Source organism: Protopterus annectens, chromosome 16.part0 (genome assembly GCF_019279795.1).
Source record: "Protopterus annectens isolate FY-2018-M chromosome 16.part0, PAN1.0, whole genome shotgun sequence".
Classification (NCBI taxonomy): Eukaryota; Metazoa; Chordata; order Ceratodontiformes; family Protopteridae; genus Protopterus; species Protopterus annectens.
The window spans coordinates 655,537,475-655,562,904 of record NC_056750.1 but is presented as its reverse complement, the minus strand read 5'-3'; the positions used below and the strand labels follow the sequence as shown (position 1 = coordinate 655,562,904).

The 25,430-nt window shown below is 41.6% G+C and overlaps 1 protein-coding gene across 1 annotated transcript in view; it reads right to left on the bottom strand.

The window, feature by feature from the left end:
• Positions 1 to 25,430, bottom strand: part of ARID4B (AT-rich interaction domain 4B) — a 2,517,944-nt gene that overhangs the window by 1,060,536 nt on the left and 1,431,978 nt on the right. The window contains exon 10 of the mRNA XM_044058160.1: positions 21,779 to 21,876. Coding sequence (XP_043914095.1) covers positions 21,779 to 21,876 — 98 coding nt within the window. The remainder of the gene's footprint in view (positions 1 to 21,778; positions 21,877 to 25,430) is intronic.

Here is a 25,430-nt window from a genome sequence, read left to right as displayed (position 1 = left end):
TTATCAAGGGTATCAGAACTTGTCAGAGATTTGGGATGCATGGCTAGGCTTAAAAAGGCCCTTGTGATCGTCAGCCTAGTAAACACTTCTGAACCTATAATTATGGTTATCCATGCTAAGACACATGATACAGTCTGTACTTATACTTACACTAAGTGCTGTCTGTTTTTTTCTTCTTTACTCCTCTCCCAGAAGTAGAAAACAACTTTAATACTTTCAGAAAACATTATCATTTAGCCACTGAAAGAAAAAAGTATTATGTTTTACTGCCTTTATTAGCTTGTCTCCATAGAAATACGAGAGCCAGATACACAGCTGCCATCAGCTACAAGCTTCTCAAGTTGCATTGTGAACATTTATTTGTTAAAGGAAAACTTTTCATTACATTATATGTTCTTCTGTTTACTTGTTTCCACTCAAAACTTGTTAGATTAAAACAAGGGCCTTAATCCAGTAATTCCCCTAAACACAAGTAAGAACAAGCATAGCAGTTTTACTTGTACCATGTTCTTTTGTCCAGGCTTTCTTCTCTTTTTACACTGCAGTGCCTACATTTCTTAAAACTGAAGAAGAAGAAAGAAAGAAGGAGAAAATGGCACCTTTTTACTTCAGTATGGTGGTGGTGCTGCGGTAGCGTTGTCGCCTCACAGGAAGACGTTGCCCTGTTCGAGTCTCAGCTAAAGCTTCTTCTGTGCGGAGACATGCGTGAATGGGCGTACCTTCAATGAAGGTTGTGCATCAGGGCTGGCAACTCGGTACGTAAAAATCTACTGCCAATCGTTAGCAGACCGGAGTTCCGCTGTGGCGACCCTTAACCGGGAAAAGCCGAAAGATACAGCAACAACATTAAACACAAAAAAATGAAAAAGCTTTGCTATACAATATGCAGCATATGTCACGTTTTATAAAAATACTGTTAACAGAAACTGTTTTACTTACAGTTACCTCTTTCCTTCCTCTTCCCCTCTCCTTAATATTCTTCCAAACATTAAAGACATGACGTAGGACATGTGATTTGGAGTCCTCTATAAGTTTAACAAAGTGAATAAAGTCAGAAATTTCTTGGATTTCTTGTTCCATCATATTTCACAAAGGTGATAAGATGCTTTGCAATTCCACATTATTCATTAACTTCCAAGTTGCTGCTTTTCTTCCTGTTGATCTCCATATCCAATCTCCAATTTCTGGTTTATTTCCAACATGCTTCTGGTTCTTCTAGTCAACTTTTTGTGTGTTTTTTTCTGCCTATCAAGCATTTTCCTTTGGAACATTAGAAAGGTTTTACTGGCATAGTCTTCTCCATGAGCTTTACCATCAGAATACTACAAAGGAGAATCCTCTTCTGTTTGGTAAGTCACTTTTTGTTTGACAAACTTTTGTATTTCCTCCTTAGTATGTTCTGCACAAAAAATTACTTTGACCCTCCAGGAAAAAAATATTCTGAAGATGGTTGGATACAGCAGCATGAATCTCATATCTGCTTCTCAACATTCCCTTGGTGAAATAACTCTACCCCTCTTCTGCCCGGTGTACAGTGAGTAACCATTTTCCTCAAACACACTAATGTCTCCATCTTTTAGTACTTTGCCCTTCTGCCACAGTCTAGAGGTCTTAGTTGCTTTCTCGTGGCCAGATTTGGAACATACACATGACATGCCCTTTCAATTAACAACTGCTGTGGAATAACAGTGCAGTTGCTTCTTTTTGCCTTCATAAAATGAATACAGTCTGTTCCTTCCAGTTTCTCTAATGCAGCAGAAAATTTCATATTTTCCCTACATGCTCTGTGCCCTAATTCTACCAATTTTCAAACATCTCTTCTTGAGCAGTGTCATACTCTACACAACTTTTCTTCATTTCAACTTCTAATTTTTGTAGTTTTATCTGCTCATCTGAATATCTGTTTAAAACTTATTCCTTTTTCCAGCTTTTATTTGAATTGATATAATCCTTCAATGGTCATTTATTTTAATCATCTCTGAGAATATTTGACTTTTTTCCTTCTAGACTACTGGAAGTCATGTCTTGCCACCAAGGCTGAAGCTCGAAATGCTTTTTGCTGAAAAGTTGCAGGAGTCTTCCCAGGCAGTTTTCTCCTCACCTTTTGTGGTTGATTTTCTTTCAGGTTGTCTAAATTTCTTCTTTGCTGGGATCCAGGCAGTGCACTTACTAGCCAGTAACTGAAATCTATTCAAAGGAAAAATTCACTAGTTCTTTTTCAGAGTTTCTGTTTTCACATTAGGAGAGCTGAAATTAAGCTATTACTCAGTGTGCATCCTGGAAGTCTACCATAGCTAAATTTCTTAGAGACTTGACAAGACAGGTCAAATAAGTAAAGCAAGTTCACTTCCGATCCTTATCTTCAGTCCACTCTACCTTAGTCCACATTTGTTCCAACAGGGTTTGTTGGCATGGAAGTGCAAAGGACTGACAGATTAAGGCTGTGAAGGAAAAAGTAGCAGCACTGTAAACTTATTTGCCAAATCTACCTGGGGTTCTGCTTTCCTTATAATTTGAATATGGCTCCTGGTAGAAGCCAAATCAGCTTACTTCGCTCATTGTCACTGGCTCTAGGAAACAAGGGTTGTCTGCTGCAGCCTGAGTTTCCTGACACTTACCCCTTTTGTCTGAATATTTTCCTTCAGAGACAGGGACCATGAGGCCTTTGCCAAAACTAGGGTGGCATGCAACCAGGCCTTCATCCCCACTTAGGAAGTGAACTTACAGATAGATTTCTGCCAATGACAAATTGTCCTCTGTGTGAAAGATGCAGTGAGGACGCAAGTCCATATCATGCAGTGTGCCAAGGCAAAACAGACACGTATTACTAAAACCTTTGTGTGGAATCTGCTTTCACACAATACATACAATTTCTGACTTTAACAACAACTTTCTTTACGTTAGAAGCAGAGTCAAAATCTGACCGCTATGATATAACAAACCAGATATGCCAAAGGGTTTCTACAGACCTACCTTTAAGAGTCTCTGGCTCTACTCTATAAGATTGGTCAATCTACCCTGAAGCAGGGGGAAGGGAGTCAGGCAGCAAAGATGCATTAGGGAATATATTTCCAGGACATCTGCCATTAGAGGAACTTCTAGTTGGCATAGGCTCAGGGAAAACCCACGTAAGCCTCACATCTCTTGCTGGACTTCAGGGTATTACTTAAATTCCCACTGGAATGTTTTCTTCATCCTGTGAAGGGTGTCTGCAAAGGAAAAGTCCTCTGGTAAAGGAAATGGAGGACAGGATGTCTTCAGTGTCTGGAGTCTAAATTCTCAGCCAATGGAAACTTAAACATGTATAAAAATGGAGAACATCGATATCTGTGCAGTAAATGAGACCTGGCTCAAGGCTCCAGAGAGCACCCCTGCAATACCAGACTACAATTCTTACCACATTTTTCGGCCACAAAACCAAGACCGAAACACTAAAGGTGGAGGAGTGTCCATATTCACCAAGGATATTCACACCTCCAGGCTAGTTGCCCAACACAATGCATCTGAAATTCTCCAGGTGCAACTAACACTAGGTAAGACTGCAATCCAAATTGTAGCTTGCTACAGATCCCCATCCATGCCCCAAGATTCTCACTACACCTTTCTAAACATACTGGAAAATATTAAGATACAACCAAACACCCTAATACTGGGCGATTTCAACTACCCTGCCATTAATTGGGTACCAACTCCTTTTCCCAATGGTTCTTGGAATTCATAAATTCCAATGCCCTGGATCAACTAATCCATTGTCCCACCAGGGGCTCCAATATCCTAGACATGGTCATTACCAACATAGGAGATAGATGCTCCACACCAGTGGTCACCCCCTCATTGGTCAGGTCTGAGCATAAGCAAATCACCCTTGACATCCACATCCCACCCCCACTCCCCAGTAAGGAAACCTCCTTAAAAAATTTCTCCAAAGCTAACTTCAAGCTACTGAAGTCAGAAGTTACAAACTTCACAACACCCATGCAGACGGGATCTGGAAGTTCGACTGCAGAATCCTACACTAAGGCACTGTACGAGCACATCCACTCGTGCATGAATCATGCCATCCCAAATAGAACCAAGATGCTCTTCTCCAAAAAAAGGAAGCCAATCTGGTGGTCCCCTGCTATAAACAAACTATACAACAGAAGGAAGAAACTGTTGCAAAAATGAGGAAAATCCCAGGATGCAAAAAACTCCCTCACAAGCCTCAGTAAGAAGCTGAGATCCCTCATAAAATCCTCAAAAGCTAGTTACGAAAATAAAATTGCCAAAGATTCCAAAGACAACCACAAGGCATTCTATAGTTATGTCAAGAATCTAAATGGCAATGCTCAGATCTGCTCTGAGTTACAACAGAATGGCATTAAATATACTGATCCCAAGGATATTGCTAATATCCTGGCAGATAGATTTAGTACCAACTTCACCCCACTCTCACCCCCTAAAGGGCCCATCTCAGTACCAAAACACTGCCAAATTCCGATAATCACGGCCACACAAGTAGAAACCGCACTCTCCAAAGCTAAGAATACAGCACCCATGGGACCAGATGACATCCCAGGCTGTGTACTACATGAACTACAAAATGAACTGGCACCTCACCTAAGTGTGATGTTTAATCATAGCCTCACCTCAGGCTTCGTGCCCACTGAGTGGCGCACAGCTACAGTTATCCCGCTCCACAAGGGAGGATACATCTTGGATCCTGGGAACTACCGTCCCCATCAGTCTGACAAGCCTGATTTGTAAGGGCATGGAACGCATTATCATGGAACTTATAAACAAAGACATTGGCAACCTTCAAACACTAGATCCTACCCAGTTTGAGTTTGTGAAGGGCCGATCTTGTCTCCTGAATCTGATTGATTTCTTCGAATCAGTCTCCAGAGCTGTGGACGAGGGTAAGGCCGTCCACACAGCCTATCTGGACCTCGCCAAGGCAGTTGACACCATCCCCCACTCTGGAATCATAGATAAACTTACTAAGCTGGGCATAAATCCCTACGTCACTCGATGGGTTGCTAACTGGCATACTGACAGAACCCAGACAGTAAAAGTAGCCGACTCCAAATCCAGCTCCAGACAAGTGACAAGTGGAGTACCTCAGGGTTCAGTCCTGGGACCACTCTTGTTTGGCATCTACTTCTATAAAGTACAGGCTAACACTAAGGGACTCTGGCTAACAAAGTTTGCAGATGACTGCAAACTGGGCGCCATTATTGAATCCCCAAATGATGTGGATATTCTACAAAAGGACCTTACAGAAACAGATGCCTGGTGCCAGAGCCATGGGCTCATGCTTAATGCCAAGAAATGTATAGTTATCCCCTTTGGAAAAAAACATGTACCCATGAATTACCACATAGGTGGCAGGACACTGTGATGACAGACTTAGGGACACAGGTGGACAGTGGTCTCACTTTCGATAACCACATTGCCACAACAGTCAGGAAATCCTTCTATGTGGCACACCTCATCACTAAGGACTTTTCATCCAGAAAAAAGGAGGTCATTGTCCCACTGTACTCATCCCTCATTAGACCCATTATAGAGTATAATGCCCCATTTGGTATGTACCTCACAAGACATCTGCAACAGCTTGAAAGGCCACAGAAATACCTCAGTAAAAGAATCACAGGCCTAAAGCAGATGCCATATACTGATCGTCTAAAAAAACTCCAGCTATACTCTCTGGCATATCATCTACTCAGAGGCGATCTCTGCTCAACATGCAAGGCCATGTCAAACCCTGAGCTGTTGGACATGCTCCACTTAAAGAAATCCCAATCCCTCAGAGCCACACGCTCCAGGGATCTAAACCTTGTTATCACATTAAACAAAACATGCTGGAGGAATAAGGTTCCTGACCCAGAGACTCCCCCATACTCTGGAATAGACTGCCCATACATTTCAAGCAGAGCGCCTCTTTGGCCCTCTTCAAAAGGAACATTGATGATTGGATGGGAGATAGGAAATATACCCCAGGGATCATGTCAGTCGCCCTGCTAGATAGGGGCCTGGAGAAGTAAATATCGTGGGAAGAAACATCCAGGGAATTGTTATGGCTAGGCTTGCATAGGCCCTAAGGCCGATAGCCTAGTACCAACCTATGAACCTATATTAGCTCAGTGAGCCCACAGTCAGGTAGTCAGATTACTCCTGTGGACAGAATCTACCCTTCTCTTTTTGGAAGGAGCCTCAGATATAATTTGTCCCACCACCTTATGCCTCTAAGACTTCAGGAAAGACATAAAATATGTGGTTAACACATACAAGGGTCACTGCAATGATTACATCTAAGTAGCATCCCAAGCAGTATTTGGTTAGCACAAGGTAATAAGACAGCTAGCAGATCCACACAGCATCTGTTGTCCTAGTGGAACACAATCTAAAAGTATCTTGTTGTGCTTTCCCTTTTTTTTTTTTTTCCCCTTTTAAGTGTTCCACTGCAGACTGAATATAAACTGGGGCACTTTGTAACTTAAGTGCTATGATGTATTTTTCACCTCATCTTATCAAAATTGTGTGAGCAGATTTTTAATAAAATGCTTTGCACTTACACTTCTTCTGCACATCAGGGAGAGAGTCTTCTGAAGCGTCAGAAGTGTTTTAAGCAGTTGATGAAGGGATGAATCGAGGCTTTTGGAGATGGACTGTCATTGGGTAGGATAATGAAACCTGAAAGCTACAGATAAACTGGGGTGCCTGTGTAGACACAAAACAGAAGGCCTGTCTGCTTCATGTGAGGACTGACAGCATGGAATCCTCTCAAATGTTCTGAATACGAACTTCAACACAGAGGCACCGAGGAAGACAGCATCTGAGACAACTCTAACTCCAAAGATGACAAAGAAGCTGAATCAGAAAGATGCAGCCCCAAAACACCAGTCTAATCTGAGGCCAAGACTGGTGCTCAGGGATGAAGCATGTAAAGGTAGAAACAGTTCTGAATGAGATGGAACTGAACCTGGGACTGAAATCTCACAATCAACTGCTTGGCTCTGGAATGCACTAGGCTCCGAAGGTTTTGTAATTCAGTGGGTTGGACGAACTATTGTAAATCTCAGCTCCAAAAGCACTAGTTCTGAGATCAGGGCTGGGAAAGAAACAAATGTAAGTGGGAGCATTGGATTTGTCTGCCCTCAGAGTGCTGAGAGACGGAATGATCCCCATTTCTACCTGAGCCTTCACAAATATTCCCATCTTCCATTCCTGGTCAAAGTCAGTCACAACCCTAGAACAGTTGGAAGACAAAACAGATGCTGCAGCAAGGGGTCTCATACACAAATCTGAAGAGATCCACCTCTGAAGACTGAAAGCTCAATGTTGCTAACTTCGTGGGAGAACTACTGGGGATGACGTTAGTCCTGGTGTTGGGGGAGAGAGGTTGGCACTGATGTATAAGGCCGAATCAGATATGTCTGCAGCAGAGTTGAAGAATTTAACAACACAAGAGTTTTCAGTAGTTTTGGAGATGAAGGTGGCACTATTGGTGAATCTTCCAATCTCACTCTATTCTCTATGCTTTTCTCTTCCTTTTGATTTTATGTTTCTCCTTTTCAGGTGGCTTAAACATTTCTCAGCTCCTTGGGTGGTGGTGGTGGAAGAAGAGGAAGAGGTGGTGGTGACTGCTGAATTTGTCTTTCTCTTTTCCTTGCATCTTTGCTTTTCCTTCCTCCCTTTTGATTTATCAGAGTGTCTTTGTCCTTCTCCTTTTCAGGTGGCTTAGAAGAGAATAAGTATTAGCCAGGTCTCCTGTTGTGGTGGGAAGAAGGCCTTTTAAAATTAACGTTTTCCTTCTATCCATCAAACAGAGTGAAGCAAACAATGAACATATGTAGCAGCTAATTACAAGGAGTTCAGGACCCAAACATACAACACACTGAAGGTGGGGGCCCTGGGGTGGAATTTTGTGCCTACATTTCTGTCACGTTTTAAAGCCTGGAGCCTTTTCCATGTTAAAAAGTACAGTTATGTACCTACCATAAATGTAGATGTTCGAGTGTATTCACTGTTGCAGTCAATACAATTGGGTTATCCTGCTGGCAGGTTACCCGTAGTTGGCCTGAGTTCCAAAGTCTAGGTCCGGCATTGGTTGCCGTCACCTCTTCCCTGACGTCAGTGCGCCAGGGGTATATAAGATGCAGCCAACGCCATTTTCTTTAGTTTTTCTTGCCCCAGATGTCAGGTGCCCCTAAAGTGGTAGGCTAAATTATGCCAATAAGCATGCATGCACAAAAAACAACTTTTCTCTCATCTACAAGCAAATACACCACATTGGTTGTATAGAGTAGAAAAGTACAGATAGGTCCCAGCAAAGAAAACAGGGGGAAGGTGGGAGGGTAACCTGGACTGCAACAGTGAATACACTCGAACATCTACATTTATGGTAGGTACACAACTGTACTATGTTCATCGTGTTTCACTGTTGCAGTCATTACAATTGGGTTGAATCCCAAAGCTAAGATTGGGAGGCTGGAGCTAAATAGGATTAGGAGAGGCTATAAGGCCCTGCAGAACTGCAGTGGCAAAGCCTGCCCTGGATTTAGAATAGAGAGATAAGTGATAGTGCTTTGTAAAGGTATGCACTGAACTCCAAGTTGCAGCCTCTAAGATGTCTTTGGTTGGTACTCCTTTGAGGAAGGCTGCTGAAGTGGCTGCTGCTCTGGTTGAATGTGGCCTAATGCCCTTGGGCACTGATTTGCCATGCTGTGAATAGCAGAAATTAATGCAATGGCCTATCCACTTTGAAATAGTCTGTTATGAGATGGGCTTTCCTTGTGATGCTGCAGCATATGCCACTAGAAGTTGATCAGTCTTTCTGAAAGATTTAGTTCTGTCCAAGTAGAAGCATAGCTGTCTGTGAATGTCCAAAGAATGCAGACATTTCTCACCCTTATTCTGTGGGTTTGGATAAAAAGTTGGCAAATGAATTGTTTGGTTAAGGGCCACACTGGACACTACCTTAGGCATAAATGTAGGGTTTGTCCTCAGCGAAACCCTGTCAGGATGGAAAATGATAAAAGGTTCCACATCCATGAGTGCCTGTAATTCTGAGACTCTTCTAGCGGAGGTTATTGCTAGGAGCAGAGTTGTTTTCCAGGATAAGAATTTTATGTCAGCTGCAGAGGCTGGCTCAAACGGAGACCGTGTGAGTTTTTCAAGACAAAGTTGAGGTCCCATGCAGGTATTGGTGCTCTCCTTGGAGGTCTTATGTTTTTGGCCCCTCGGAGGTACTGCGCCTCAGTAGTGAATGAGAAAAAATAGGTGGTTCTGTATTGTAATGAGCTGAAATGGCAGAGGCATGAATTTTAATTGATGAAAAGGAAAGGCCTTTATCCAGCATCTCAGTTAAGTATTGCAAAATCTAAGGAATATTTGGAACAATCGTGTCAATACCTTGTGCTTGGTTCCAAGTACAAAATCTCTTCCATTTGTCTGCATAAGATTTTCTGGTGGTAGGCCTCCTGGCCTCCAAAATAACATCCATCACTGCTTTAGAGAGAGGTGTGTCTTGAGAGGCTATATTATCTGCCATGCCGCCAGGTTTAAGGTTTTGAGTTGGCTGTGCAGTACCTGGCTGTCTTGTTGGATCAATAAGTGAGGAATCTGAGGTAATGCCCAGGCTGGGCAGTGAGACAAGCTCTTTAGGATTGGGTACCAGTGCTGGCGGGGCCAGTCTGGGGCAATCAGTATCATTTCTGGTTTCTCTTGTCTGACCTTGAGGACTACCTTGGGGAGGAGAGGCATAGGAGGAGAAGCATAGGAGGAAAGGCATATACTGTTAGATTTTTCCAGCTGAAAGATAGAGCATCCACTTTCCATGCTTGCTTGTGATAAGTCCCTGTGCAGAATCTTTGTAGTTGGTAGTTGTGAGGGGAGGCAAATAGGTCTATGTCCGGGCATCCCCAGGTCCTTGTTATCATGCTTAAGACTTGTGGATCCAATTTCCACTCGTGGGGATCCATTAGGTTCCTGCTTAGTTCATCTGCCAGAGTATTTTTCCTTCCTGGCAGGAATTGAGCTTGCAGATGTACTTGGTAAGTCAATGCTGTGTGCCACAAGGTCATGGCTAGCCTGCAGAGGGCATAGGAATGTGAGCCTCCCTGCTTGTTTATGTACCACATGACTGTAGTATTGTCCGTCTTTATTAGTAGTTGTCCTGGATGAAGTTGATCCTTGAAGGCTGTTAGGGCATTCTGAACAGCTAGCATCTTTTTTTGAAAGATATGTAGATGCATTTGACTTGCGGACCATGTGCCCTGAATACTTTATCCTGCCATAAGGGCCCCCCAGGCATAATCTGATGCATCTGTTGTCAATGTCTGCTTGGCTGTGCGTAAGGTGAATGGCTGTCCCATGTTGTGGTGACAGGCTTTTTCCCACCATCGAAACTCCTGTTGCAGGCAGGGAATGAGGGTAATTATTGTTTACAGATTATGGCAATGTTGAGCCCAAACACTTTTTAGATACCACTGAAGTTTCCTCCTATGCAGTCTTGCATATGGGATTAGCAGAATGCAGGAAGCCATGAAACCCAAGGCCTGCAGAATTTTTCTTGCAGATAACTGGGTCTTTGTTGCCAACATTTTGAAATAAGTAGTCAGTTGTCTGTGTTTGTCTCGCGTGAGATAAGCCATCTGGGCAGTTGTATTTAAGCTTGCACCCAGGAATATTATCTCTTGAGACGGTACGAGTTTTGATTTCTTTTCGTTTAATGTGTACTCTAGGCTTGTCAGCAATCTTTTTACAAATGCCAGATGCTGTAGTAGAATGTCCTTGTTCTCCGCTTGAATAAGGCAGTCGTCCAAGTAAGGATATATTTGTATTCCTCTTTGTCTGCAAAATGCAATTACTGGTGCCAGGCACTTTGTGAAGACCGTGGGCACAGTAGATAAGCCAAAGGGCAGTGCAGAGAATTGGTAGTGCATTGAGCCAGCTTTGAATCTGAGGTACCTTCTGCATGTTCATCTGATTGGGACATGCAAGGTATGCCTCTTTTAGATCTAAAGTCACAAGCCAAGCTTTCTTGCCCAACATGGGCAGAAGCTGTTGTAGAGTCAACATTTTGAATTTTGGAATATCCAGATATGTGTTTAGAATAGATAGGTCCAGTATTGGTCTCCAGGCTTTGTCTTTTCTGGGTACCAAGAACAGTCTTGAATACAATCCGTGACCCTGCTCTTGTTCTGGTACTTGTTGAATGGCCCTCATGTCCATGAGGGATGAAACTTGTTTTTGTGCCTCTGCCCATTGATTGCGTGGCAGGTCTGGCATACTGTTTTGCCTTGGCAGGGTGTGAAAGTGGAACCTGTAGCCTTGTGAAACTATATTTAGAACCCATTTGTCCTGGGTGATCATGTGCCAATTTTGTGAAAAAAGTGCTAGCTTTCCCCCCAAAGGGGCTGCCAAAAGATAAGTGCTTGGTGCTGGAAGTGGAAAGTCATTGAGACTGTTTCCTGTATGGCTGTGATTCTTTCCTCTCCGCTCTTGGAGGTAGAAGCAGCCCATTTTTTAGGCCTGTGTGAGCCTTGGGGCTGTGATCTGCCTCTGGGGCGTCTATATCTGCCCCTTTGTGTTCTATCTGATACTGGAAAGGACCACTTTTTTGTAGGCCAGTTCCTGCTAAATCTGGGAGGCTGTACCTGCAAGAAATCCTTGACTGTTTGCATAGATTTAGCCTTGTCCTCCATTTTCTTCAACACCTCTTCTGCTTTAGCACCAAACAAAGTATCATGCAGTAAAGGAGCGTGTAATAGTTTTGCTTTAACATGATCCGGCAACTTTTGTTCTTTTAACCAAGCATGCCTCCTAATGACAGAACCTGTAACAGCGGCCCTGCAGGAGGCCTCAAGAGAATCAAAACCACATTGCAAAGTATGCTTTCCAACTTGTTCAGCTGCATGTAATAAATCCTGCATTTCTTTATTGTCTGCGCATTCTGTATTTGCTGGCATTTTCTGTTTAAGCAAAGATATAAGATATTGCTGATACTTAAGCATATGGAATTGGCAATTTAAAGCTCTTACAGCCAAGGTAGCAGAGGTATAAATCTTTTTGCCTCATCTGGCTAGGGCCCTAGAATCCCTATCAGAGGGGGTAGGGTTTTTTGCAGTAGAAGCCTTGACCCCTTTGGGACCCTGAGAGATGGTTTCTGGGTCAGCAGCACGGTTCTTATAGAGAAATTTATGTGAATCAGGAACCCTGTAGTATCTGTCTGGCTTAACAGGCGCTGGTGGTAGAGAGTCTGGAGAAAAACTGGACTCTGTAAATACATCATCTACAATGTCTAAAACAGGCGGGATAGCAAGGGGCCTGTGCTGGGGCAATAAAAGAAAATCTCTGAGCCTTTTCTTGGATTCTGAGTAATCTTGGCTCTCCCAGTGAAAATGCTCCCTCATAGTATGCAGTGTTTCCCCAAAATAATAATCCTCAGGAGGAGAGGCTGAAGGGATAGATTCTTCAGCATCAGAATCCTCATAGGGAGGAATAGAGTAATCCTGTTCAGAGTAGGAATCAGAGGAAATGGAAACCTGGTCTGAAGATTCATATTCTAACTCTTGCCTAGGCCTCTTTTCAGGAGGGGGATGGGAACCCCTGATCAAAGTAATAAGGTCTTCAGCCATTTTAACCATCTGTTTTTTAGGCATGGAGGCCTGTCCAGGTGAATGCTGTGCTTGTTTCTTTGTCTTTAGAGCTGCTTTAGTCTTTCTGTTTGTAGCTGAAGTAGGTTTAACATATAACTGTGTAGGCCTGAAAACACCCTCAGAAGCCGATGCCTGCTCAGCGGCTCCAGACCCATCTGAGGGAATAGTTTCCGACTGTCCAATACCTTGAGTTTCCAGAGGCCCAGTCGGCTCCACATGGGAGTCAGAAGCGGCCTGTGGCTCTGAGGTAGCGGGCGTCAGGGGCTGCGAAAGCGCCTCACTGAGAACAGGCGAAAGGCCTAGAAGAAGCCTCGTCATTGGTTTTGGATCTCGGATGCCTTCCTTTTCTTTTTATTTTCTTTTTTTGTAAACTCCGGTAGTCGGCTGATCCGACGGCATTATACAATTAAATCTTCTGCCAAAGTAATGAAATGCAAAATCATACCGACGCTTAATAGTGCGTTGGTTAAATCTAGCACAAAACCGACAACTAGCAACGTTATGGTCAGGGCCTAGGCAAGGAATACAGTAAGAATGAAAATCCTTATGAGGTATTTGCTTCCCACAAGAAATACAGTTATTAACTTTTTCTGACATCGGTCTGGAGCAAGAAAAAAGTTTCCCCAATCGGGTCCTTAGCTTAAATGAAATCTTCGGATCTGAAATTCGAATTTGAAAACTTCAGGAGTTGGCCGACCGGCACTTGCGAACTGCTTTTGGTTCGGGCACCGTGTGGCAAGAAAGACTGGAAAAATGGTGTTGGCTGCATCTTATATACCCCTGGAGCACTGACGTCAGGGAAGAGGCGACAGCAACCGATGCCGGACCTAGACTTTGGAACTCAGGCCGACTGCGGGTAGCCTGCCAGCAGGATAACCTAATTGTAATGACTGCAACAGTGAAACACGATGAACATTAAGAAAATATTAAGGAATACAGACTTATAACTGTTAGCAGGCAATGCCCATATAAAAATACAGCTAGACAAGCATGGGAAGACCTCAGAACTGGGAGAAAGAAAAACTAAAGAAAAATTATCTGAAAAGCTGACTAAAGAGAAAATGATATTAGCACAAAGAGATAAATAAATCTACTGAAAGAGGTTAACAAAATAAATTCACGTACCTGCAATTACAGAGTGCTAGAGAACTGTGATTTTCTCAAAAAGTGGCAAATGAGAGCTGAGGACTATTCAATCTGCATAGCATCATAATACAGGGAGAGCTCGAGAACTGGAGAAGCCTTGCAAAAAGTTGCTGGCTTGGATTCAGTGTGAGGTGAATAATCAAACCAGTTGACATAGGAGATAACACAGAACCTGCTGCTTTTCTGAGAGTTTTTTAGGCCCCCACTCCCCAAGTCTTCCTGTCTCTCTCGTTTACACTCCATTGTGGAAACATTTTATGTGTGGGAAATCCTTTTTCTTAACGTTTTCCTAGTAATCTCAACCTGTTTTCTGTCAAGTAAAGATTTTACGCATCTCTTTCTGTTGACTTACAAAACTGTATAAAAAACACCACATGATTCTAAATGAATCCCTAAACAAAACACTGAGTGTGTTAATGTTTTGGAACAACTAGCTGCTTTAAAACCATTAAAGATCATGTTTGTAGTAAAGACAGAAAATATTAAGAAACTAATTTTGTTTTCACTTTTCACTGAAAAATGAAAAAGTTAATGTAAATGCACAAAAGTACTGCAAGGGAAGTTATGCTGGCACTAAACTGAGGATCTTGGTTTGCCTACATCTGTAATTTTGCAGGCTTAATCAGAATTAGTTTTTACAGGAAGAACAGCTTTGGAAAACTTGTCATATTAACACAGCTTAAAAGGCTGGTAAACCATTATTTAATAACTTATTATTATGGGGACCCCATCATGAAAAGATCTACCAAAAAAAAAAAAAAAACTGACATTAGCAGATTAAAGCCATAAAGTTATTTGACACATAGTCTACAAAATGAGTGGCATTTTCCCTGTATACATCTTTAACATCATCCACTAATAAAAAAAATCCAAAAGTCACATTCTTCATATGTTCTTTATTTTATTTATTTATTTTCTATACAAAAAGTACAGTATTTCCACAGATGAGCCAGGAGATACTGTATAAAAAAATTAAACTCCCTCGTGTTATTTGACCTTTCAGACAATTTTGTCCAAGAATTCCAAGAATTTGGCTATTCTTCCACCTAGCAGTGTGAACACTGGCTCCAGATGATTATCACTGTTGATGTGACACCCTATCTCCTATGTGCAAAAATGAGAAAAAGGGGTTGTGGATGGATGGGTTTTATTCTTCTAAAAGTAATCACACATTCTCTGTATTGCACCCATCTACTTGTTTAAGGAACATTGGTTAATGCTTCCTGGAAGAAAATTTCCATAGAAACTAACTACACCTTTCAAATTGCTGAGATTAAAATTTTACTTTCAAAGGTATATTTCAAAACGTGAACAGTAATCAAAATATTGCAAAGACTTTCACTAAGATGCTAACAAAGAACCTCAAAAACTATGGGCTGAGGTCTTCATATGCCTGTTAGTCAAAGAAGCATTCTCTGTGTATACAAACCAGGGCAAGCAAATCAAAACAGTCCAAAAAATATAGACAAACATGATTAGACAATAAAGACTGTACCAGAGTACAAGATAAGGAGCAGACTATAAGGCACTAAATGAATGCACAGTTGTCATGATCTATTGCATGGTAAACTGAAAGGAAATGTTACTTTACACACACACACTGTGGTTATTTATAAGTTTATGATGCACCAAAAACCTTTTTATGCAATTTATTTTTTATTTACGTTGGCAGCAAGCCTTAAGGACACACAAACCAGTTATATTACACAATGTCCAGTATTCCAAAGTAGTCCTTTCTATATGCAAACTGGTTAAAGTACAGTTGTGTACACTTACCATAAATATAGATGTTCAAGTGTATTCACTGCTGCAGTCATTACATTTGGGTTATCTTCTTGCAGTAGCCCTCAGTACTCCTGATTAACAAAGTCTTGGGTCCTGCATCGGTTGCTGTCCCTTCTTCCATGACGTCAGGTTGTCAGGGGTATAAAACATGCAGCCGACGCCATTACATCATTTTTTCTTGCACCAGATGTCAGGTGCCCCTCTAATGGGAAGCAATTAACTTTATAATACAAGGATATACCTCCGCAAACACACCAAAAAGCTTGAGCATAGTAAATGAGAGAAGAAGTATAGCCAAAAGAAGAAAGGGGGCTGGAGGGAAGGTAACCAGGACTGCAACAGTGAATACACTCGAACATCTACATTTATGGTAAGTGTACATAACTGTACTATGTTCTTCGTGTTTCACTGTTGCAGTCATTACATTTGGGTAGATTCCCAAAGCTAAGGTTGGGAGGAGGAATTTAAATAGAATTAGGACCACCTATAAGGCCTTGCAAGACTGCAATGGCAAAACCAACTCTGGATTTAGAGAAAATTGGAAAATGATAATGCTTGGTGAAAGTATGCACAGAACTCCAGGTAGCAGCTTCTAGGATGTCCCTTGTAGGGACGCCCCTGAGAAAGGCTGTAGAGGTAGATGCAGCCTGGCTGAATGGGGCCTGATGCCCTGTGGGATAGGTTTTCCATGGTGCTTATAGCAGAAATGAATGCAGTGGCCTATCCATTTTGAAATGGTTTGCTTTGAAATAGCTTTCCCCTCTGTCTCTGCAGCAAATGCCACCAGCAGTTGTTCAGATTTCCTTTGAGGTTTAGTCCTGTCCAAGTAGAATCTAAGTTGTCTGTGCACATCTAAGAAGTGCAGTATATGTTCCCCTTTGTTCTGTGGGTTAGGAAAGAAGGTAGGAAAATGAATGAACTGATTAAGAGCCACACTGGATACCACCTTGGGCATGAAGGAGGGATTAGTTCTGAGGGACACCGTCCGCATGAAAGATGATGAAAGGCTCCACTGCCATAAGGGCCTGTAACTCAAATACCCTTCTTGCAGAAGTGATTGCTAAAAGGAAAGCTGTTTTCCAGGAAAGGAATTTTAAACCTGCAATAGCAGCTGGCTCTAAAGGAGGAAGAGTGAGTTTCTCCAAGACAAAGTTAAGGTCCCAAGCTAGAGTTGGAACTCTCCTCGGTGGCCTTAAATTTTTAGCCCCTCTGAGGAACTGTTTGAGCAGTGGGTGACAGAAGAGGTGAGGCTCTGTGCTATAATGAGATGAAATGGCTGAGGCATGAATTTTGATGGAGGAAAAGGACAAGCCCTTATGAAGCATCTCAGTCAAATATTGTAGAATCTGAGGTAAATTGGGCACTGCTGCGCTCATCCCTTGAGACTGGTTCCAGGTACAAAATCTTTTCCATTTTGCAGCATAAGATTTTCTAGTACTAGGCCTTCTAGCCTATAAAATTATATCCATCACTGATTTACTGAGGGATGGTAAAGGAGAGATTAGGTAATTAGCCAGGCTGCTAGGTTCAGGGTTTGCAGCCGAGGGTGCAGAATCTGGTTGTCCTGCTGAGACAACAGGGAAGGAGTCTGAGGCAGGTGCCATGGGGCCAAGCATGACACATGCACAAGAGGGGGGTACCAGTGTTGGCGTAGCCAGTCTGGTGCAATTAAAATTATCCTTGGCTTGTCCTGTTTGACCTTTATTAGTACCTTGGAGAGCAGAGGCAGAGGAGGAAAGGCATAATCTGATAGGTTTTTCCAGCTGAAGGATAGAATGTCGACCTTCCAAGCTAGTTTGTGGGGAATCCTTTTTAAAATTTGTCCAGTTGATGGTTCTGGGGGGAGGCAAACCGGTCTATATCTAGACTCCCCCATTTGCTTGTCAACATGTTGAAAATCCTTGGTTCCAGTTTCCACTCGTGTGGGTCCATGAGGTTTCTGGCTTAGTCCATCTGACAGTGTATTTAGTTTTCCTGGCAGGAATTGAGCTTGTAGATTCACTTGGTACCTCAAGGCCGTGTTCCACAATGCCATGGCTAGTCTGTAGAGGGGGTAAGAGTGTGTACCCCCCCCTGCTTGTTTATGTACCACATGACCGTGGTGTTGTCCGTCTTTACCATTAGTTGTTCTGGAAGAATGTGGTCCTTGAAGGCTGTCAGAGCATTCTGTACAGCCAACATTTCCTTTTGATTTATGTGTAGGTGCATTTGACTTGGGTTCCATTTGCCCTGAATGCACTTCCCTGCCAGGAGAGCCCCCCCATGCACAGTCTGATGCGTCTGTTAAGGTTTGGGTGGCAGGGGGTAGTGTGAATGGCAGTCCCTTGTTTTGGTGGCAGGCCTCTGCCCACCAAAGGAACTCTAAGCGTAGGCATGGTATGATAGGAATCATAGCTTCTAGATCCTGTGAATGTTGACACCAACGGCTTTTGAGATACCACTGCAGTTTCCTCATATGCAGCCTTGCATATGGAATTAGAAGAATGCAGGAGGCCATGAACCCCAAGGCTTGCAGTACTTGTCTTGCAGATAACTGGGTTTTTGTGGCCACTTGTTTGAAGTAGGTTGTCAGATGAGTTTGTTTCTTTGGCGTGCAGAAAGCCATCTGGGAAGTTGTACTCAAGCTTGCTCCCAGGAATATAATTTGTTGACAGGGTACCAGGTGTGATTTATTTTCATTTATGGTGTACCCCAGACAAGTCAGTACCCTTTGAACAAAAGCCAGATGATTCAAAAGAATGTCCTGGCTTTCTGCCTGAATTAGACAATCGTCCAGGTATGGATATATTTGAATATTTCTTTGCCTGCAGAATGCAATGACTGGAGCTAGGCACTTTGTGAATACCCCGGGCGCAGTAGATAAGCCAAAGGGCAGTGCAGAGAACTGATAGTGCATGTAGCCTGCTTTGAAGCGTAGGTATCTTCTGCAAGACTCCCTGATAGGGATGTGCAGGTATGCTTCTTTTAAGTCTAGTGTTGCCAACCATGCATCTTTGCCTAGCATAGGAAGCAGCTAGTGAAGAGTCAGCATCTTGAATTTTGGAATCACCACAAAGCCATTTAAAGTAGAAAGGTCCAGGACAGGATTGCATGTATTTCCTTTTCTGGGTACCAGAAAAAGTCTCGAGTAGAAACCTTGTCCCTTTTCCTCTTCTGGTCCCAACTGAATTGCCCCCATGCTTAATAGAGAGAGTACTTGATTTTGGGTCTCTGCCCACTGATTTGGGGGTAGATCTGGCCACCCGCTTGGTGTTGTGGAAGTGAAATCTGTATCCTTGGGATACTATATTTAAAACCCATTTGTCCTGGGTAATGAGTTCCCAGTTTTTGGCCTGCAGACCAATCTGTCCGCCTAAAGGAGCATTCAGTTGAGAAGTGCTTAGAAGTTTTAAAAGCAAGTCATTGAGACAGTTTTCCATAGGGGGGAGTCTTACCTGATTTGGGTGCGGAAACCCCCCACTGAATAGTTTTGTGTGTCCCCTGGGACTTAAACCTGGGGATTCTGCTGTGTCTGGGTTTGGCTTGAGAAGACCTGGAAGGGGCTGGAAAGGAACAATTCTTAGAGGGCCAGTGCCTACTAAATCTAGGAGGCTGAACTTGTAAGAAATTTTTAACAGTTTGCATAGATTTAGCTTTATCTTCCATCTTTTTAAGAACTTCCTCAGCCTTGTTGCCAAACAGGCGGCCCTGATTTATGGGAGCATCCAACAATTTAGCTTTAACATGATCAGGCAAAGACTGCTCCTTAAGCCAAGCATGCCTTCTGAGCACAGACTCAGTAACAGCGGCCCTGCAAGAGGCCTCTAATGAATCAAATCCACATTGCAAAGTATGTTTTCCAACCTTTTCAGCAGAATGCATTAAATCCTGCAATTCTTTATTTTCCACACAGTCAAGAATCAACATAATTTTCTGTTTAAGCAATCCAATAACATGTTGCTTATACTTTAATATATGAAACTGGTAGTTTAAAGCCTTAATGGCCAATGTTGCAGAAGTGTAAACCTTCTTACCCCATCTATCTACCCCATGAACATAAAATAATGAAAACAGTCCTGACAGCTTTTTCTGCTACCAGTTAAAGACAAGATATCTACCCTAGGTAACTTGCACTTTATTACATTTTATTAGAAGGGCTTTACCCCTTGTCCTGCTGAACTCTCAATCTTACATCACATCAAAGTTGGTCTGTCTATCCACTCACCATGCCTTTTGCCTGATTTATTTATTTTTTTTAGTTTAGCATTAAAGTGTGCAACACTGCACACTACTTTTTTTACATGATGCACCTCCTTCTTAGATACTAGAATCTCCTTGAGATTCTTCAGTGTTTATATAATCCTTTTATCTTGGATTTGTATACACATACACATGTGTACATGCTTACCGTTCTCTACTCACAGCATCTGGTCAGCCATGCATAATTTTAGCTGCCCTCTGACTTACTACCTCCATTATTTATGCTGGTTTATATGGAGATGTCTTCTGTAAAGTAAAACCTCTCCAAAAAATAAATAAATAAATAAAATAAAATAAACAAAAGTTTTAGATAAAGTAAAATATGCATTTTTAAAGTTTGCTCATCTCGAATCCTGTAATAACAAGTGAATTATTGTAATGTGATGATGTGTTGCATTAAAGAAATATACTCAGAGCGTCATCTGTGTGGCAACATGCGTGAACGGGCATTCCTTCGTCGAAGGTTGTGCGTTAGGCCTGGCAAGCCAGCACTTAAACTCTACTGCCAATCATTAGCGGACCGGAGTTCCGCTGTGGCGACCCCTAACCGGGAAAAGCCGAAAGACACAAACAATTATCACTTGGCTTAAAAAGATTATTAACATAATTTTGCAGTGTAGTTAGAGCAGTTTGTATCCCCGCGTTCGAAAGACATGCGTAAACGGGCATGCCTTCGTTGAAGGTTGGGCGTCGAGCTGGCACCTCGGCACCGTAAAAATCTACTGCCAATCATTAGCGGACCGGAGTTCCTCTGTGGCGATCCCTAACCGGGAAAAGTTGAAAGAAGTCGTCAGAGCAGTTTGTAATAAATAGGCAAATTTTATTTAAATTTTAAATAGTTGCAGCATTTCAGTTTTGACTCTAAACAGAATTTAACTCCAAACTCCAAGAAGTTTACTCCAAACTCACAATTGCTGCGGTAGCGTTGTCACCTCACAGTAAGACGCTGTCCGGTTCGATTCTCAGCTAGAGCATCTTCTGCATGGAGACATGCGTGAATGGGCGTACCTTTGTTGAAGGTTGTGTGTCAGGGCTGGTAACTCGGCATGTAAAAATCAACTACCAATCATTAGCGGACCGGAGTTCCACTGTGGCGACCCCTAACCTGGAAAAGCCGAAAGACACAACAACTCCCCAATATAACAATCTGTACCTATATTATGCACAAGGTATTCAAGTTGCCTGAGCATGGTCACAGTCAATGAACCTCGTTTAATAAACATTAAGTAATGAAAGCAGTCCTGACAGCTTTCTCTGCTACCAGTGAAAGACAAGTTTCCTTGAGTGAATGTGTGTATCTCTCTACTTCCCTTTAACTATACTAAAGAAGTGGAAGAATTGCCCTGTCCGCCTTACTGAAGAAGCAGAGATCTCAAAACAAAACATATTAATTTGGGGACTACCCCCACACACACACACAAACACAGCTGTACCACTTATTATGTATGTAGTTTTCTTTTGAGAATGCTATTTTCATCTGGTTAGATTTAGAGAAGTGATGTTTGGGGAATATCACTTTGGAGACATGGCCTACAGTAGCTATATACTACTATATGTTGTGCATTTTAAAACTTTTAATTTTATAGGTATTATTAACAGATGACATAACATTCTCACAATCATTTTATGTCATCTGACATGCTTTTAACTTGTGGACATAATATTCTCACAATCATTTTATGTCATCTAACATGCTTTTAACTTGTTTGGATGTTATATGCAACACCTGGGTTATTTCACATGAATGTGTTAAATGAAGTAATAGATGAGGAAAAAGTTTACATAAGACAAAATATTTTATTCAGTTTTGCTATATTTCTTTTGCCACTGTACTAATACATATAACAATTATTAATTCATTCAGTTAACACATACATCTCTTAGAAAAGACTAACAGCGAAAAGAAAGAAATGCTACTAATTAAAAAGAATTAACCATGTTACAACAAAGCTAATTCAACTCACTTTCTGTATGCACACTTTACATTGTAGCCTGCTGCAGTATTCAACACTGGTATTCCAAGGTCTTGATACACTTGCTTCCATACTGCTCCACTTTCAATCTGTCACAAGAAAAATGAATTACATGTAAACTAAACAAAGACAAATATAAACATGTATGGAAACAAATGACATGTACATAGCAATTATATCTACAGTGGCTAGGATTCATGAAAAGTTCCTTCCTGCCTGATGCAAATCTGTGCAATTCCCTTGTGCCAAACTATACTATGCAGTACTGTTGGTGCTGAGATAGTGTGATTCACAGATGTCATTTCACCAATACTGCATAGCTTAAAATGGTATAAGGCAGTTATGGCAGTTTGTACCATCCACAATTGTACTGCAAGGCAAAATGCAGATGAGCCTTCCTCTGCGTTTTATCCATAATATTCATGATTTTTGAAAAAGAATGCGCTTGCATGGTGTAAGGCACAACTACTGGCTACAGTTCTTTGGTGAAACTATGCTTGTCTGGCCCCATCAGGACAGCAGCACAACTCCAAAACAATACTGTGAAAAACTTTTCATGCCATTCCATACCGCAATGAATGGACCAGCATCCCTCAACCTACTACACAGCTCTCAAGGCAACCCAGTAGCTTACAGGCTACATTCAAAAGAACTGAAAAATTGTGTATGTTCACATGTACACACACACAAATACGTTTTATATATAGACCACAGGGAAAACTGGTACTTGTGAGCAATAAAGCTGCTGGCTGATAAAGTACAGTTTTGTACCTACCATAAATGTAGATGTTCGAGTGCTAATACAGCTGCAGTAATCACAGATGGGTTCTCTGCCGTCAGGCGGGTCCTCGGTCAGCCGAATTCCAAAGTCTTGGTCCGGCGTCGGTTGTCGTCGCTCTCTTCCCTGACGTCACTGCGACAGGGGTATATAAGACACAGCCGATGCCATATTCTTCAGTCTTTCTTGCCCCAGATGTCAGGTGCCCCCAGAAGGAAGGCAATACATAAATTATGTGTATATATATATATATATATATATATATATATATATATATTCATATATTCAAGCAATGCAATGTAATCAAAAAACAGTAGTTGCAAGCAAATACATCATAGAAGGATAACCCCAAATTAGGTTGCAAGAGGAGGTGTTAGCCACTAGTCCTTTACCAAGAGGGGAAGGAGGGAGGGAAACCTGTACTGCAGCTGTATTAGCACTCGAACATCTACATTTGTGGTAGGTACAAAACTGTACTATGTTCATTGTGCATACAGCTGCAATAATCAGAGATGGGTAGAATCCCAAAGCTACGCACAGGGTGGTAGGCACTAGGTGGAACTGGGATGAGCCAGAATGCCCTGCAACACAGCAGTGGCAAAGCCTGCTCTAGATTTGGAATATAAAGACAGATGGTAGTGTTTTGTGAAGGAATGCACAGAACTCCAAGTGACTGCCTCCAAAATATCTTTGGTAGGAACTCCTCTGAGGAAGGCTGTAGAGGTAGCTGTGGCCCTGGTGGAGTGGGATCTGATGCCTGCAGGGACAGATTTTCCATGATAGGAGTAACAAAACCATATGCAGTGGCCTATCCATTTTGAAATTGTCTGTTTGGTAACTGGCTTTCCTTGACCTCCTACAGCATAGGACACAAAAAGTTGTTCTGATTTTCTGAAAGGCGTTGTTCTGTCCAAATAGTAACATAGCTGTCTATGGATGTCTAAGGAGTGTAGCAGCCTTTCCCCTTTGTTTTGAGGATTAGGGTAAAAGGTAGGTAAGTGTATGGCTTGATTTAAAGCTAAAATCACACAAGGAATGCTGAGAACAAATCACTTTATGACGCAAAGCTTTCGGGTATGAACCCTTTCTCAATACTAAACACATACATATACACAAAGCAACTGCTTTTATACAGGCCTAGTAGTCATGTGACTGCAGCCAAAGTCACATGACTTATTCAAATATACAATTTAAAAAATTTAAAGAAACACACTGCAAAAAAGCATTTGTTAAAAAAGAAACTAAACATATACATATATATGATCACATTTCAAAACAATATCTAGCACATATATATTCTTGATTATAAAAATATAAAAATATACATATATACCTATAAGTTTAATATAAACTCTAAAAATATTAAAACATAGGTGTACACATACATGTACACAACAGATGCACTTATTAACATCAATGTATAAACATGCTCATGCGCACAGGTTAATAAAGGTATCATTTCAACTTGCGTTGTAATCCAATGAGAATTGGTTTAATGCTTACTGTACTATTAAGGCCAGGAGGACTATCAGCTCCCAAACGTATTATCCATTGATATTCTTTAGTTTCAAGAAAATTATTAATATCACCACATCTGAGTGAGGAATCACCAAATCAATGACCCTAAATCTAAATGTATGCCTGTCCCCACAAGTCTCAATATGCTTATACAAGGCATTCTGACTATACTTCCTCCTGATTTCTGATTTGTGTTCAATAATCCTGTCCTTAAGTCTACGTGTAGTCTTTCCAATGTAGTATGCAGGACATATGGAGCATGATGCCATGTACACCACATTGGTAGTAGTACAAGTAGCTCTTACAGAGAATGTATATGTATGGTGTGTGATCGTGTGCACATAACTATTAGATTCCACATATCTGATCAAGTCTGAGCAACAGGAGCAGTTGTGACATGCACAGGTACCAAAATTAAGTGTAGGGCAAATGGGTCTATCAAAGCACAAATTCAAAGAAGGGCTAAAATCTTTATAGCATAGCATACTTTTGAGGGTTTTCATATTTCTAAAGCTAAAGAATGGCTTATCACCTAACAATTTTGTAAGTTCAGGGGATGCCATTAAAATAGGCCAATATTTATAGATAGTGCGCTTAACAAGGGAAACCTTACTTGCAAAACCAGTCACATATCTAAATCTTTGCACAGTAGAGTTTACAGCTTGATTTATCACAACATCAGGGTTCGTAAGATTATAATTCCTGAAGTATGGGGCATATAGTGAGTGCCTATTACTGGATACCTGGTTCTTCATCTCATTTAAAATAGACAATGCATAGCCACAATCAACAAAATCCTTAAATGTATCATTTAACTGCTCACAAAAAACAATATCATCTGTGTTGAGCCTACTCACTCGAATGAATTGAGACTTAATCACACCTCGAAAAACATGCGGGGCATGCATGCTGTCCGCATGCACATATCTGCCCACAGATGTCTCCTTCTTAAAAACAGAAGTGCCTAATAATCCATCCTTGTAAAAAATGTTAACATCAAGGAAGGAAGCCTCTTTACTAGTAATGGTCGACTTAAACTTCAAAAAGGATGTCGTGTTGTTCAAGTGTACAAGATATTCTTCTAAGCTGTCCCTAGATCCATTCCAAATTAAAAAACAATCATCAACAAACCGTTGATAGAACACAACACGTGTGTCAAAAAAATTTTTTCCATCATGCAAATTGTCTAATTCCCACTGATGCAGTACAAGGTTTGCATATGTATTGGCCACGGGGGTACCCATGGCGACCCCGTTAACCTGCAAATACGGTTGTTGATTGAAAATAAAAACATTGTGGCTAAGTACTAGGTCCAACAATTGACATATATTTTGAATAGAATCACTT